The 17734-nt window shown below is 41.6% G+C and overlaps 1 protein-coding gene across 1 annotated transcript in view; it reads right to left on the bottom strand.

Annotated features, from left to right (window-relative positions):
* The window catches only part of hs2st1a (heparan sulfate 2-O-sulfotransferase 1a), a 54362-nt gene extending 36873 nt beyond the window's left edge, over positions 1-17489 (bottom strand). The window contains exon 1 of the mRNA XM_017430729.3: positions 16947-17489. Coding sequence (XP_017286218.1) covers positions 16947-17070 — 124 coding nt within the window. The 5' untranslated portion in view covers positions 17071-17489. The remainder of the gene's footprint in view (positions 1-16946) is intronic.
* Positions 17490-17734: the final 245 nt, after the last annotated feature.

The raw sequence follows: 17734 nt of genomic DNA, 5'->3' as shown, positions 1-17734 counted from the left end.
AACAAACAGGAGGTCCAAAGCACTGCAGTACCGATGGGTTTAGGTTCTTCTCCTGGAGTACAGGGTATTCCTTTTTGTTAACACTTTTTATTTAAACCCAAAGCATTTATTTGGGCTTTTCTGTTCCGAAAGCAAATCTTTAGCAACTTTCTGTCCTAAAGGTGTAAAGCCAGATTTGTTTATCTTAGTCAAAATCTTTCATTGTGGTAAAGATCTTGAGAAAATCTTTGATCATGAGCTTAACTTGTCAGTCTGTGGTCATTCAGAATGACTCTCGTGACCAAATACGACCTATGACAGCGAAAACGATGTCAGAAACTTTCTGGGAAGGTCGTGGAGTGTGATCGCTGCTGTGACCCATGTCTTTTTTCCAACCATGAGTGCAATTTCCTCATCCTCCTTCATCTCTATTTAGTGTCTGAATAAAACTATGTTCATCGTTGGATTGATATCTCTATCAGATCTTGGTTATGTGCTTGATTCTCCTGCACCAAAAAGTCATACAGTCTGGGATACATTCAATGTTTTGTCGTAGTGTGACGTGTTACTATCAAGATTTTAGGATCTTCAGCTCGAACAGTGTGACATGTAATGGTCTTTTAGGACGGCTAAAAAAAAAAAAAAAGCACAGTGTGGGTCAAGCTTAATGAGCAAGATTCATGAAGCCATTTTGTTTTGTAATTGCTGGCTCTACAAGAGGCAGTAATGCACGCAAACAGCCATTTGAAAAAAGTAAAATGTAAAAGTTTGGGTAAATTTTCTAAACTCTGCACACAATTCCTGCATTCATCAGTGCTGAATTAAAAGATCAGCCACACATCTACACATACATACACATAGAGATCCGTGAAACACGACTCCTGAAGGACAGAAACTACAAATTAAAGACAAGTGGAATCCTTCAGGGGGACCGTCTGAAACTGAACAATGAGACAGGAAACGGCCATCAGTCTAAATCTTTGTGTAATACAACATATACAGTTTGCTCTACTGTAAATATATTTACATTTATGGCTTTTCTTGTTTAGTTTACTGTAATACCAACCTTCATAATACAAGAAAAATAAGTTTTACTTGAAAATATGTGAGAATCTACTGGGTAAAGAATTTAATGTGTTTTTTGTATTGTTTCCTGCTCTACACAGATTTAACATTTCTGTCTGTTAAATCTTTATTGAAAAGAACATTCAATTTTGTTGATTTAAATGGTGCTTTTATCAATTTTTCTAAATATTGAAACTCTGGCCATGACCTCTTCCACAGCATGTTAGGTGTTCAGTCGTGATCCGATGTAACCAAGAAAGAAATTTTGATGAAGAGTTTATGCACTATGTAGACTTAAAGCATCACCATTTGGCCTCCGCTGTTTTAGATAGACAGAGAGGAGACGTGAGGGAAAGGGTTTGTATTTGTGAAAAGGTGTGTGGTGGTATCCGGTAGAGGAGTTAGCTTGCAGGGTGGGATGGGTGATAGTGGAGTGATTTGCTCTTCTGGAACAGGCTCCAATTACACAGAGGGTGTGAAACCGTCCATAAGGCCCTGATTAGCCTGTCTGTCATCCTGCTACAGCAGCGAACGCAGAGCCGGCTCCGGTTGCTGCTGCGGGCCACTTTGCTGGAACACATCGGACAAAGTGCACGTCGGTGGCCATAAATCCTCGGCCCCAATCGAGGCCTGCTTCTAACAATACAGAGAAGGCCCAGTCTGACCATTAGCACCGTGCCTTCCAACCTCCCACGGCTAATCCATCCCCGACACCTACGCCCGTCTCCTCGGTGAGCTCTCCTCCATTAGCTGCTCAAAGTGGCGTGTTTCAGAGAGTGACTGAGCGGGCAGGTCCAGGCGACAGACGCTACAGCTGCTTATGGTAACAGATGCCTGGGTGCAGAGCCAAAACAAACGACTCCTACATCCTTTATGGCTCTCAGAAAACCTAAAAACAGATAAGTGGGGCGGCATTAGACAGAGCTCACAAGAGAAACCTGAACTCTGTGTAGAAAAAAAAGGACAAGGAAAGAAAACTGGGTTTACGGATTGAGGAGGTTAGGTTTGTCCAGCTGCATTTTTACCAATTAGATTAAAAAAAAGACATGGGGCTGCTGTCGGCATAATCAGAGCTGTCGATTATGATAATTTGTCTATGTCAATATTTTTAAGAATTTTTTTTTTTTTTTGAAAGGTTATATAAGTTTTCAAAAGCCTGTATTGGGAGTATATCAAGATAATTGATAAGAAACAAGTGGTTTGTCCGTTCTGCAAGTTTATTTTTTGTCTTGGCAGCAACAGAACAGGCAGGAAAAACAAAACTACTGTAAGGTTTTTTAAAAACAGCTAAATGAGCTGTATGAATGACATGTTGTCTGTCTGTGACATTTTTAAATTAATAAATGTTTGAGAAACTTTTAGACTAGAATTTGGGCTCATATTTTATTGAATAATGCAATACCAGAACAGTGTTGTGTGAAAATTTGTTCTGATTCCCCTCAGCTCCAATGCTCCTTAAAACCATGTCTGTGGGGTGTCAGATCTTAATAAGGAGCGCATCTCGACAATAGCCATTTATTAAAACACTACAGTGTCTCCACAGGATGGTCCTAGTATAAGTCATGTAAACAAACAGGATCTTGCCCTTGGTAAATTAACACATGGTAATGCATTTGCCTTTCTCTGCAAAGCTATTGGACTAAAATTCTTGCAAAAGAAGGATTTCTCACCATGATTTGCTGCAGTTCTTACAAACAGCATCTTTACAACATGTTGAATATTCAGGAGTGGAGATTATAATCTATTTTTAGATTAATTGCATTGCTTACATGGAGGACTCTGAATCAATTTTTACAAGTAAAAGATACAATTTTGTGAAAGTTAATCTGTGCCTCCACTTCAGGAGTCAGCGGAGTGAGTGCTGTTTGTCCCAGGAAACATGCTGCAGTGTTTTCACGTCTTCTTTTCTTTGCTGAACCCAGAATAATATCTGTCTGTAATAATAGTTGAAGTGAGCATACCATGTCTATCTTTAGTAATGACATTTTGCGTTGATTGTGTTAGCTGGTCTATGGTATTTTCAATGTTAAGTTAGCTAATAGCTGGTCAGCAGCTGAAACTTAACAGTGTTTTCTGACATATTTTTATGCACACTTTATTATGCACAAAGAAACAATGATCTGTATATTTTTTTATGTAAAATAAGCAATTTTAATTTGTAAATCAGAATTACTGTGTGTATTTTAGTTTCAGTCTTGTATAAACATCATAAAACCAGTTTATTCACAAACCTGATAATCTCAGATCAAGATGCATCAATGATTGATTCATATTTGCATCACAGCCTCTGAATTGTCCACTTTTCTTGCATCCACCATCTGGAATGGCATAATGTTGAGTTGTTGATTCAGAAGTGCCAAACCTTGTTGAACCAAAAAACAAAAACAATGTTTTTTTGGCAAATAATTTCCATGGACCCTGCCCATATCCTATCCTATCCCATCCCACCTGAAGCTGATAACAGAGGATTTGAATGGCCCTTGTGAGCATTTTTTTTAGCATTGCTCTAAACTGCCTGACCTGTCACAAAACATTTTGTCACAGCATTATCACCCACTGTGGCACTACAACTGGTGGCATCGAAATTAGATATAGGACTATTTTACCTTTCAAATGGCACATTATTCAACCGAGGAGGTGTTTTCTAAGCAAAGCTACAGCCACAAAACACAGCAAGTGTCACAGAAATGCCTGAAGCACTCAGCTGTGACATACAGTAGGCTCATGATGCCCTGTACCCGTCCACAACATAGATGATTCACTGCTTCAAGACACTTATAAGCTTTAAGATCTTTGAAAATGAGCACTTTTCTTCTTCATAACATAATTCAAAATGTCTATGTAAGTCACTGCAGGTAGTGATTTCCAGTCAGTGGACATTTCTCTTCTTTCAAGCTCACAAGAGACCTTTAATCCAATCAAGAGACACTTCTCCTCATATCCTGTCCATCTCTAACATTATTTTAGATCCATGCTCGCTAGTTCCATTCACTGTCCCACTTGGCGAACTTTAAACACAATGAAGTGGTCAGCAATCAATGATAACTGTGCTGTCAGTTTTAACACGTCTGTAGACAACAGTGGCTGCTGAATGAAGCGCGCCGTACAAAATGGCGAAACGCGCGCTAACGTGGGTTGCCAGAACCATGTATATGAGCCTAAAAGGGCCACTTGTGTCAGTCTTTTTTATTTTTGAATACATAGAGCATGTTAATGTCATTTTTTTATTTTATCATGCTGGAGTTTGCACTCTAAACCTATATTTGGTGCTTTAATTTGAAAGTCTTTGTCTGCATTTTATTTTGTCCTTAACTGTAAATGCTGTTAAAAATAAATGAAAACCAACAATTTTATCTTCATTTTAATGAGGAAAATTAGTGGTTTAGATTCTATGATTATCATTTATGCCTGGCAGTTGTAGAGGCGTAACCGTGGACGGCACTTTAAAACACCACTGGAGCTCAGGGTCTTATAGTATCAGCAACAGGCCAGCTCCAAGGTTTAAGGTTGCCCAATCGATGTCTGTGCTGTGTGCGCATGAGGACAGACTAGCAATGCCTGACCGATGTCCTTTCAAGAGCAAATTCCTGACCAGATCTCCAGGTCCCCGAGCAGTGGAGAGCGTGGGTGGGCTGTAAGTGCCTAGCATGACAATCAAAGTCAAACTCGGGCCTGACAGCGACGAGGCTGCGGCGAGAAATGAATGCTCTGAAGTCTTGCGTCAGCTCTGCAAACACAAAGAGGGCCTGCATTCACCTTCTTTCTGCATTCAGCAGCATCTCTCTGCTCTCTCAGAGCTCATCACAGAGACACTTGTGTCTGGGAGCAAATATCACCATGCAACAGATGGAAATTGAATTCCTTTAATCTTGTCGACTAACTGCCAGCAGACAGGAAGCACTGATGCAGAGGAGGGGGATGTCTCTGAGAAGCCGTCCAGCTGGGGGACACGCAGCTCTCACAAGACCTGCGGGGGACAGAAACATGTCTTTTTTTTCCTGTTACAAGGACCATGAGGAGGCAGTTTTACAATGTTTCTATTTCCGCAGCTCTCAGCGCGCCATAACTCCCCTCTAAAACTGACCTGCCACCTACAGCCACATATCTGAAGGCTTGCTGTAACGTTTAAATATCTACAGAAGCACAAAAGGGGCTGCCTGAGTATTAGAACCTTTGTTCTGGGGAGCGTCCCTGAGGAAATAAATTTAGTGTGCCTTTAGTCTACAACAGCAGGTAGCAAGGACATGCTTTAAACAATAATGATGCACTCAGCTGTGTCATAAACAGACTTTCAGACAGAAAAGATGAAGGAAAAATAAGACGGTTTAATTAACCAGCAACAGTTTTCAGCAAAGTCCGACCCTGAAAGCATCATCAAGCTCTTTAATGAGTTCGTCAGACGACAAAACCTTATTTTCTTTCCATCCTGCAGTCTGCTGTCACACTTTTTAGCATGGTTTTAAGGGTTTTATTATTGCTTGCCGAAATGCAAGGGCGGACGATAATGTTTTTGACTGTGTCTGTGTGTGCAATTGTGCGTCTGACTGTTACCAAAATGTTTTCAGAAAGCAAGCGTTGGATGCACGTCTACAGCTGATTAACTTTGTAGTCATTCTAATTCACAATAGCTTCCACAGCTAATTGACATTAGCCAATACAAAAATGGCTGTAACTTAGTCAATTTTACAGATATTTAGCTAAAAAATTGATGTAAATGACTCTCAGTTACTCCCACGACACATATTCTGAGTGTGACATCTTGTGATTTCACATAAGATTGTACATAACATTACTTTTAGGTTTGACCAAAACAGCTACGACAATTTGATGCGTTTATAAAAAACTATCACAACTTCAGGTAATCTCATCAGTGCTGAATCAAAGCCAGCCACACATCTTGACAGATGTCAGTGAAACACTACTCCTGAAACTGCAAATGAAAGCGGAGTGGAATCCTTCAGGGGGACCGTCTGAAATTGTCCGTGTATAAGAGAGGAAATGGCAGCCCTGGCAGGGAGAGTGGAGCCTTGAATCCAAATCTCCGGCTCTAGACAGAGGATACTTTATTTTCCTCCCTCTGTCAATCCATCTTCGCACAGTGAGCCAGTCCTACTGTTGACCAAGCTGCTGAGCAGCTGGAGACGAATACTGTCTGAATAACAAATAAGGAGCGAGACGCACAGCAAGTTTGGGAGTCAGGACGCTTCTCTGTGACTTTGGCACTATGGTTAGGAAGAAGAGCTCTGATCATCTGCACTGCAGGAGGTGTCTAATGTGAGAAATTATTCAATCTGCATGTCAGAAAGACAATGATCCCTTTTAACTGTTAAGAAAAAACATGACACAATGACATACAGTCCTGTTAAAGGTGTAATTAGCTTCAACAAATCAAGATTTAACCATTTTGTCCTCAACACATCCCAAACAACATCGAGAACACGTATAGTAAAGTTTGACTGTATGTTTGATTATTACTAAGCCAAAATGCAGAGGCATTATTTGAGAAATACTCCTCTCTTAAAGCCAATTAAATGTACTGATTAACTGATCATCAAGAGTTGGCAACCGTGAACTCCTCAAAATAAAAAAATAAGGATTTTAAGGTCAAATCCCAACCACATGGCGCCTGTCAGTCTGCAACAAAAATGTTTCCTAACAAGTGGAGGGGAAAGAAAACATAAAATGTTTTTTTTAAAAGAAGAAAAATTGTGTGCGTGGTGATTGTTAAACTGTCTTCTTTCCTCAGGAGCATGGCAGCACAGCTGAGGTTTGAAGTGCTGCATCTGAACATCCCATTGGACTCTCTGGGATAATGCCCTTTGGAAGAGATGAGACCGAAGCAGAGACGTTTACCCATAATGCACAGCAACACGTTTGGCGAAAAGGAAATGTTGTGGTGGGAACTTAATGGTGTGAAGAGGAGTGGGCCAAAATCCCTTCCACAACCATGTGAGGGACCAATAAAGTCACACAGAGGACTTTTGAGAGTTACTGTTGTTTAGACCCCACTACAACCCCCCTGAACTATGAGAATGTAACTAACTTCTTCAGTGTGAAGGCAATCATGACACTGTTATTAGCACTCACTAAAAAGGTTTGTTCTGCTGTTATCGGCATACCCAAGACAGTTTCACCGTGCTCCATACCCCCGCCCTGGCATGACTCTCTCAGACAGTGTCCTAATGCAGCCACACACTGGAAGACCACGTCATGCTTACACAACATTAACCTTACAAGTGTCATGGCTGCTCTCAACGGTTTCTCATGACCTTGTCACAATCACAGTCGTAGCCTAGGAATGAGGTCAGTGAGCAGTCCTTTAAATACTCAACTAAAGCCTGATTCATAGCTGCCGTTCTCAGCCTCAAGAACGGCGTCTCTCGGCCAAGCTGACCTCACAGGCATCCGTCTGACTGAACCAAAGCCAAAAAGGCACTCTCATCGCAGATATTAGATGAACTGCAGTGAGCGCTGCACGTCTCAAGCCCTATAAACAAGAACTCCGCTCTCTTGACACCACGTTCGCCACGAATAGTTATTATTAGTTAGTATGCAAATGTCAGTCTCCTGTGGCTGCAGAACGTGTCAGCCCACCGGGAGCTGAGTAAACCTTTGGGCTCACTTGGTGCACGGATCAGGCGGACTGACACATTCAGCAGCCTCAGAGGACCAACATTTGTATAGAAACACAGGCGTTCGGTTGAGAAAACAGTGACAAATTCAACAAACGGTGCCATGCAAAAAGTTGAGAGGTTTAATATTAGCTAATCAAATCAAATTCATTTATATTACACATGTAAAAACTGCTGTTGGCTAAAGTGCTGCACACAGAACAATAAATATTAAGCAGATAATACAAAACCAGAGACCGTAAAATCAAATTAAAACAAACAAAAAAAAAATTAATGTATGAAAGGTCATACAATAAAACCAATAAAATTATGTAAAAATATCAATTTTCATACTGTAATAAAAGCAAATGAGAATAAATGTGTTTTAAGATGAAATTTAAAAACACTAAAGAGTTTAAGCCTGTGTGTGAAACACTATCTAATTTATGGAATCACCACTCTTGGAGGATGTTCTTTCAATTGTTTAATTTTGTACAAAAGTTAAAAAAAATAAAATCACACACCTGCCACAAAACTGTCATTTTTCACAATTCTAAACTTTTGGTTTTAAGAAACAAAAAGAAGAAAGAAAAATAATTATTGTAGTTAGTCAGAGTTGTGTTTTAAATCAAGAAGAGAAAATAGTTATAAAATAAACACCTGCATCGGATTAAATCTGCTGACTAGTTTTTAATAAAAAGAGCTCTCACAGCTTGGAGAGCTGCTGCACAAAGCAGAGTGACATGAATCATGGCTCCAACTCCAGAGATGTCAGCTGAAACAAAGGAGAGGATCATGAAACTTCTTCATGGTAAACCAGAGATTGTTACAAAAGATGTTGGTTGTTTCCAGTCAGCTGGGTCTAAAACCTGGACCAAGTTCAAACAAAATGAGAAGATTGTAAAAGGGAAGCAGACTGATCGAAGATGGAAAACTTAAAGCTAAAGGTCTTGAAAACAGAAAATACAAAGAAAACAAATAAGAAACAAGCGGGGTCAATGTCTGTGACCAAACTGTTAGAAATCACCTAAAAGAAATGTGATTTACATCCAGAGAAGTCAAATAAAGCCATCCTTACCTCCCAAACAGAGAAGAAGAAGGTGACAGTGGACTAAAGGAAAGCAGTCATGGACTGAGGGGGACTGGATGAAAGTGTCGGGTCAGGGAAAGACACAGAGGAGAAAACCTTCCTTCAAGAAAGACATTTAAAGGTAAAGGCACGGTCTGCAGATAGTCCAGATCTCAGTCCAGCTGAAAATCTCTGCTTATCAATGATGAGACTCCAACCCTTAGAGCTGACCTTTAACAGCAATAAGAGACAGACTGATGAAGAGTACTGTTTGTCATCAGTTTGGTCCATCCTCAGAGGATTCAAGCTGTTAGAAAGCCAGAGGTGGGGCAACAAAGTACTAATGAAGCAGTGGTTTTCTCATGATTACATCATTTATTCTTCTACTTGATTTAGATGATTTGTTTTTTTTTTTTAAATACAAAATAAAACAATAGAAAGAACATCCAAGAGGGGTGATTCCATAATGTTTACCAGGGGTTGTATGTCGGGGGCAGATGATTCCACAGTTCAGGAGCTACAAATGTAGAGCTCTTAAAAGTTTTGCATGAAATTTTTGACAATAACTTCCTTTTTTAACCTGAAAAAAATAAAACAAAACAGGAACTCATGTGGTCAGCCAATAGCCTAGCCTGGACGGGCTGATAAAGTACCAACTATTGATGACCATGTGACAGAAAATCACCAGACTATCCCTTTCAGCCTTGCCAGTGTAAGCGGACCCCACGTCATGGATTCCACCACAAATATTTATTGTCGTAGAGGGGGCGTCATCCGGCGTGAAGGGGGGCCTGAAAGAGATTCGACAAGCTGCTGAATCATTGGGTGAGCTTTGATTTCACACACTACATTTTACTTTGGTGTTTCTTTTAAATAAATTATCACCCAGTGTAGAGCGTATTGCTGTTTAAACCTCAGGACTGACAGAGGGCGTGTTTTCTTTGCACCACGACAGTACAGCCCTGTCAAACTCCCCCCCTCCCCCCTCTTCATTATCACACACAGTTATTTGTGCTGTCTTGATTTGCACCATCTGTCCTGTTCATTGACCTGCGTGCCGTTTCTCTCTGTTGCACAGATGAATCTACTGCAGGAGCACCCGGTAACGTGACCGGGGGCCCCGGGGGTCGTCTGTCAGCGCGGTGACTGGGGAGGGCCTCTGTCCCAACTATTTGGCTATGCAGCACATAATTCACAGCTCCGGTGTACGGACGTCTGCTCGCTGCGGACATCCATCAGTGCGCTTTGTGCCAACTCAACAGATTCTTGTCGGTGGGCAGTAAGGGAAGGGGGGGTGGGGGAGACCTCTCAGGTTCCTTTTCAGCATTAAGAGCGAGTGTGTGTACCCAGGGATATGTTTTGATTTTTTACAGCAGGTTTTAAGTGTTAGTTGTTATAGCTGAAGTAAACCATGTCACTGGCCTATAGAGCCATCCACTCCTGCAGGACTCCTGAGTGGACAGGCGTTTGTAATCTGGTGGGTTTTTAATTTTAATTTTCCCTACCAATAGTCCACTCAACATGGGTCCAAGTTAGATGGATTTGTTGTTTGTACATCCTTGCTGCTTTGATTTGTTTTTAGCATTGTTTTTTTTTTTCTTTTTGATGCTCAGTTTTCACTGAAGTTGCGTTTTATGTGTGTCGGTGTGTCTTTTGTCAGCGAGTGTTTTCTGTTAATTTGGCTTTAGCTGTGCGCTGGTCGATGCTGATGTGCTTTTGAGCAGCTGAAATGGTCTTTTGGCTCAGAAATTGAAAAGAGAACGAATCAATCCTCGGAACAATGCGAGCTTTCTTTGGCGAGCCCATTGATTTGTTCCTTTATCCATATTTGCAGCGTTTTGGTCCAGGAAACACATTTTGGTGCCTCTTTGAATGCGTGCGTCACTGTACTTCGGTTTTTTTAACGTTAAAACAGTTTAGTTTAATTTAAAAGGGATAAGTCAACCAAAGCTTTTAATAAATAATATCTTACCTGTTGTGGATAGCTTTTTGAATGACCTCAGTTTGGAGAAATAAGAGTTTAATTCTGATTGCACCGATGAGCAAACGGCTAGTCTGAACTTAGCGGAGCCCAAAGTGAGCTGCTGCGGTATTCAAACTTACAGATGTGTTTTTTCTTAGACTTTTACACCACTGTCAATTTAGCGTTAGTTGTTTGGTTATTTACGCGTGCAAACAAAGGCAGCAGCAGCTGTAACACTTCAGGTTCAGCTCTGGAAAAAGGTTATAAAATATCAAGAATGTTGAAGATCAGAGTTGTGCCAAAAGTCTGCCTCCAAAGTGCTTCTGCTCAGACTAGACATTATTAGCTCATCAGCAGTAATTTCACAGTGGTTCATTCTAATGCTTTTATTTAAACCTTAGATCTTCGTCAAATTGACATTTATAAGAATGGGAAGTCATGTTTGAATATTCAGAGTCTATTAATGTCACTGTCACAACTATCAACAACTTTCAGAGTCTCAGCATCTGTTTTGCCATCATATTTTATTTTGAAAGGATTATGTAGTAGAAACTATGATTATGGGTGAGCTCAGTTCCTCCGTGTTGATCCATTGGACCTGTGAAAATGAAAGACTAGCATCAGCAGCACATATCTCTGCACCTGAAGCCTCTGTTTCTTTAGAGGGGTTTTCAGCTGGGTTGGCAATCAAATATTTGAAAAAAATAAAATAAAATAATGACCAACAAAATTGAAGAGACTTTCTGTTTAAAATGCCCGTCCCTAATATTTCAACAGAAATATTGCCAGAAATGACCCCAGGCTGCTTCTGCTGTTGCTATTTGTGCTAACAAAAAGGTAAAGAATAAATTAGTAATAAAAAAAAACATAGATTTTCAGGTAAATAGCCATGTATTGTGAAATTGTCTGCAGTGTAAAGGTTTTTAGTAAAAGCCTTTTTATGAACCACTTTAAAAGTTCGGAGATTGGAGTTGTTTTAAGACGTAAGCTGTCCACTTTTGTCTTGGCCTAGTTAGGACTAGCCGTTAGCTCCTCAGTCCTGTCAGAGTTAAATGGTTTCTCCAAACTAAGGTTGTTCAAAAATGCTTTCACAGGTAGGATATTAATTGTTTTGCACAGAATCCCACTTCAAACTGTCCAAAACATCCCTTTAAAGCAGAGCATCTGTCAATTTAACTTATTGATAAATAAAACAAAAGGAGCAGTTTAAACTTTAATGATCTGAACTTATGGGCTGGGAATATTAAAAATGAATCACTCTAAGAAATCCTGTAAAACATCTCTTCTTATCTAGAAATGAATCAAATGTGAATCAATGATAACATCAGTTTTTTCAGCATGACACAGCAAAAGATCCCTGGCACACACACACACACACGTGCTTTCATTTCTTCAGGCCGACCATCTTCTCACACAGTCAGACGATCTTTCTCTGCTGAGCTCAGCTGCTAGCCTTCACATGAAAACACAGTTTACATCCTGAAATAACTTCCCTTCATCCCGCTTCACACTTTAGTTCGTCACATCAAGAAAAAGTGTTACTGATGACACCGGAGAATTTTTTTTTGCTCTTCCACTTAAGCCATTTTTTTTTTTTTTTTGCACGAGAAACAAGATTAACGAGTTTAATTAGTGGGTTAAAAAGTCTGTGTTCCAAACAGCTTCGTGCAAGAAGGCAGAGGAAGCCAGGGGGCAGAAAAGATTTGACATTTTTACATGGGATCAAATGACAAAACTATACGTCACTAAAGGTCTCGGAGCCCACGTGGACAAAATACAGGCCTGGAGGAAAATGTGACCTGTGGGCTGTCTTAATTTGGCCACAAGCACCCAAAACACATCACTTTATTACAACATCTTTTAGAAAGGGAAAACAGTTTAATATTCTGCCATGATGTGCATTTAGAGTTGACTAAAACACACCTGAGCTTTTTAAACTTCTCACTACGTGCAGTTACCTAACTGGAAAAATCAACTGACAGACATTTAAATGAATAAAATATTAAAAAAGGTACCAAAAAAATTCATAAAGACACAAAATCTGCACATTTTTTTCCCTCTCATAGCAATGAGCAATGTGTCCTTAAATTCAAAATTTGTGCCAACTTTCACGTGTGTTTGTTTACCTACAGAAACTGCCGAAGTGACTGAAAATAGGTCAACAACGGCGACATCCAATGGACGACAGGGGAGCAGAAAAAAATTAAATAAAAAAACCGATTCAATAGAGAATCGCAATTCCTAGTCCTGGGAATTCTGAATCCATTTTAAAAGGTTGTACATCTTTGCTGCTCCTACTTGCGAGTATACTGCATTTCGCTTTACACGCCCACCCAGCCGCCGCAGAGGGCTGCCTCGCCCGTTGTATAGCAAAGTAGCTACGCCTGTCTGAATGGAGAGCGCTGCTGTCGAGCATGAGGAGAGCGTCGTTCAACCCGCTCCATCGTCGCTAAAGTCCGTGTTTGGGCACTCTTTGAATTTTACAATGCTCCAGGGAGAAGAGAGCTTTTCCTCTTGTCAACCACATAATTTATACAGAATCTCTAGACCGTTTGAATAGAAAAATTGATTTCTGAATCGAATCGTGACCCTAAAAATCGGAATCAAATCGCCAGACAAGATTTGCATCTCTATTGGACGAGCCATTTGGGACTGAGATTTTGATGTACTGGTACCTGTGTCCCTGTTTACACTGAGTGCAGACCCACATATCAGAATCACATATCAGTAAATCCAGAGAACTGCTGGAGTAAACTCTTCTAAACTGCACCAAGTGACAGAGTTTAGGAGAACCTTTTTATGTTTAGCTTCAAACACTGACAAGCACCGATCTCTAAATAGTAACTTTAATGTAATTTGTGTTTTTACATGATTGTATCATTGATATCTTTCGTCTTTAAACTGCTTTACAGATGAACCAAGACATCTGAAGAGGCCAACCATGATTTCCAGAACATCCTGTCTGAATAGAACTGTCTGATTGGTCAGTAAGTAAAGAAATGTGAGCTGCAACTTAAAGAAATCACCTCATCCCCAACTCTTGTCACAAAGCATCACAGTGAGGACAGAAACTTCTCTTTAAACTTGCTGTGATTGCGCAGATTAGTGCAGATGGACCTGCAGACGCCTAATTTAATCACAGATAGTCAGGATTTATCATATTTGCCCCAAGAGTCGTGCCAGAAGCAGCTACAAAGATTCCTATTGTGCATTTTTGAGCAATCTGTGTCCGAGCTCTAATTGTATTCGTATGAGCATGGCTGTTAACACATGACGTGACGTTACGGATAGAAGATCAACATTTTCTACTCGCCACGCATTCCACAAACACGGACATGGGGGGGGAAAAAAAAGTTGATGTGCAAGCCGCTGTTGGTTTGGCCTTTTACTTGAGTGGGCTGGGAGATGGAGATCTGCGGGAGCAGCAGAGAGCAGAGAAAACGGTGTGTGAAGCCATCACTGACATTCGGACGTTACCGCGGGCTCACAGAAGAGCCGAGACAAGAAGAACGCCACAGACACCCTGCAGCAACATCACGCCAACGAGAACGAGTCGGTGACGCCACAGCAATGCAGGAACCATGCTCAAACTGTCGTACTACGGTGTAAACTTCAAGTCCATACAGATACAGATACAGCTGTGTACTGTGGATTCACACCATCTGAGTCTCAGGACTTGTGTGCTTCATGACCGCCTGCCTTTAACGGCAGTGGGCGATCATGTAGTTGCATGTGAGTGTCAGTAAAATATCTCATGAACAAATTTTAGCAAAACTCTCAGCAGCAAAGCCAGATGTTCACTCACATCCCGTTCATCCTCTATATGTTCTTAACCTGTTGAATAAATGACGCACGGTAGCGATATAGCTAAATGGCTCAGGCAGTGATCGAGTTCATTCATTCATTCATTTCTCAGCTCAGATGAAATAAAACATTCTGTGATCGACATCGGCAAAGAGCCAAGCAGGAGCTAGCACTTTCGACTGCTTTGCTCATGTGTTATCCATGAAGAAATAATATGATAATTTACAGCCAATCACAGCGATTCTTCAGCTTCAGCCCGGAGTGAGAACAGGAAGTTCCAGGAAGTTAAACTCAGGACTTTCTACTGCTGCCTGTTGAAGAATTGGATTAATTTAGACCCATCTGATGATCATTTTTTGACAATAAATTAGTAACCAGTAGACTGATTTTAAAAATTTAAATTTGTCTTTAAAAGATCTATCTAATGGTATCAAAATATGTTGTGTTTGACGAGGTGATAAAAACCAGGTGGCCTTGTTCCTAACAGCCAACACAAACACGCCTACAACTGTCCGTTTCACAGACACCGAGGTCAGCCTGGGTGTGGTGGTGGCTGACACTGATCCCCAACACACACGCCGAGCACACACAAGAATGCGCAGGATCTCTGTTTAAACATGCATTCCTTCAAGGATCTGCGTTTTCGTTTCTTTCCGTTTTGTGAAAAGAATTCCAAATGACGCCAACAGAAGTAGGAGAACACTAAACGGTGATGGTATTAGTTTGGACAGTGGTGTGTTTTTGTCTTATACGACTTGTTTAAGCAGTTATTTATATGTTCCTGAGTCTGACCCAGATAGATAAACATCAAAAAGAAACAAACAAATAAACAAAAGACATTCTGATGATGTCAGATTGACGGAAGGCAGTGAATGTCAGGAACAGAGAAGTCTCCCTCTCAGTCTTTGTGGGCACAAACCGCCTCAACTCCACGGAGCGCAGTCCTGCTGTCAGTAATGGCAGCTGCAGCTCGTCATCATGTGTGAACCCCTGAGGTACTCCGGCTGCACCCTCTGACTGTCCTCTTAAAAAATAAAAATCCCCACAGTGGAGCCACTACCGAGATAATCCCGCAATGTCCCAGATCTTCACTGGGACTGAGCCCCACTGGGAGCCGGCAATGAGATTTTGCAGGGCAGCTCGGGCCACACTTCAGCAGAGGAGACTTGGTAAAAAGAGCAGGAGAGGATTTACTGAGGGGCTCTGATCCCAGGAATACAAGTTATTGCTGAGAATGCTCTCAGGAAGTGGGTGATTTCTGTAATAAACGTCATGCAGTCCAATTCAAAAGACCAAAACTCTTTCCAAACTTCTCATTACTCATGCAGGGAATTCACCATTTATTCCACAACCAGACATTTAACTCACCATATCAAATATACGCCTTCAGCAGCGAGCGGTAATCTTTTTGCCTGTGTTTGCATTTGCTAGTCTGTCTGTTAGCACAATATCTCAGGAACCACTGGATGGATTTTTATGAAACTCTTTGAGAGTGATCACTGGATGTGCATCTACAACTGATTACCTTTTGGAGCCAACCTCATACAAGATGGCCGCAGGAGCTAAGCAAACATAGAAAACACAAAAACGGTTATAACTTGGTTAATTTTACAGATATTTAGCTAAAATTTGGTGTGGCGGTAGCTGAGAGTCATTCACAACACATACTCTGGGTGCTACTGGATTGTGCTTGATCTGTTTTAAAAGTTCGACATTATGTACTGGAGTATACTCTGTCTGTTAGCAAAATATCTCAAGAATCACTGATCGTATTTTATTGAAACTCTTAGAAAGTAGTTATTGGGTGTACATCTGCAACTGACTAATTCTTGGAGTCAGCCCAATTCAAGATGGCGGTCACAGCCAACTAACTGCCAGAAAGACAAAAATGTCTCCAACTCAATCAATTTTAAAGATATTGAGCTGAAATTTTCTGTGGTAGTAGCTGAGACTCATCCTCAGCACATACTCCGAGAGCTTACAGATCTTGAGAGAGGACTCCCTAATTCCTCAACATAAATGTGGCGAGGAAGGCTTTAACTTCATTCGGAGGTGATTCCATGATGTTAACAGTATTTAGATGATGGTTAATTTGTGTTTTGTTTTGTATTTTTAATGAATATCGATGGTGTTTGATCTGTAAGCTGTCTAGGAAGCAGGATTTGCAGTCCTCCAACAGAATGAGAAGCTGATGAATGTGACAGAGCTGCAGCTCTGATGGACACCCTGATGTCTCAGAGCTTCAGGCTGAGGACAGGAGCGTCTCTGCAGACCCCCCTCTGCTCCGCACGTCTCATCTGACCACGAACACCCGCGGCCAGCTGAGGACTTTACAGTCCAGCAAAGTTCAGAAGTAAATGTTTCACCACTGCGTGCGATTTTTCTGAAGCCCCGTGAAGCACGTGCGGTGCTGACCCACGCGACGAGGACCTCCCAGGGACGGGATCGTACTTACCCAGCTTTCCCCGGGACTCCTCCAGCTTCTGGATCTGGTTCTCCAGGAAGAACATGGCCACTGCGAACGCCAGCAGCGCCAGAAGCTGCAACTTGGGCGACATCATGACTCTGAGCAGCCCCATCAAATCATCCACGGAGGGGGGCTTCTGGTCACTCCATGCCACGGGAACAGCCAGCAGCGACGACTGAGCTCACAAAGCGGCTGGATGGAGGCGCATGACGGCCCTCACTCAGCCCGTGCTGCTCTACCGATGGTCGGTCCTCCACTTATCTCACACACAGGGCGCTCATGCTCAATTATTTGTTGCGGACAATAAAGCGTCGCAAAGCCAGAGAGATTTCCGCAGAGTGCGGGTTTGGTCCCTCCGGGATGCGGGAGCGTGTTGGTACCAGTCAGTCCGCCGTAGCTCCGTCTCGTCCCATCCGGTGTGCTCAGCGCCGAGCCGCGGACAGACTGTCACTGCCACTCAGTCCATTGGACGGATCGGGAGTCCACCACGCTGCGCCGCCTTTCCATTCGTCCACTCCCGCTGTCTGTTCAATCCGGATTGGACCATTTTCACTAATTCACTCGGACCGGACGCTAGGTGTCGCTGGTCGTTTTATAAGCTCGGGGACAGTCGAGACGAGGAAGAACGTCTTAGGTAGCCTTAGCTTGTGCCTAAACAGAAACAAAACGAAACAGATAACTGATTAAAAACACAATTCTTACAATTACGATTAAAAGTACGTTTATTATACAATATTGCTGTTGTATGAGAAACTTTTAAAAATAAAAATTAAAAA

Source organism: Kryptolebias marmoratus, linkage group LG20, assembly GCF_001649575.2.
Source record: "Kryptolebias marmoratus isolate JLee-2015 linkage group LG20, ASM164957v2, whole genome shotgun sequence".
Classification (NCBI taxonomy): Eukaryota; Metazoa; Chordata; class Actinopteri; order Cyprinodontiformes; family Rivulidae; genus Kryptolebias; species Kryptolebias marmoratus.
Note: the sequence above shows the minus strand (reverse complement) of the source record. Positions and strands in the feature narration are given on the sequence as shown.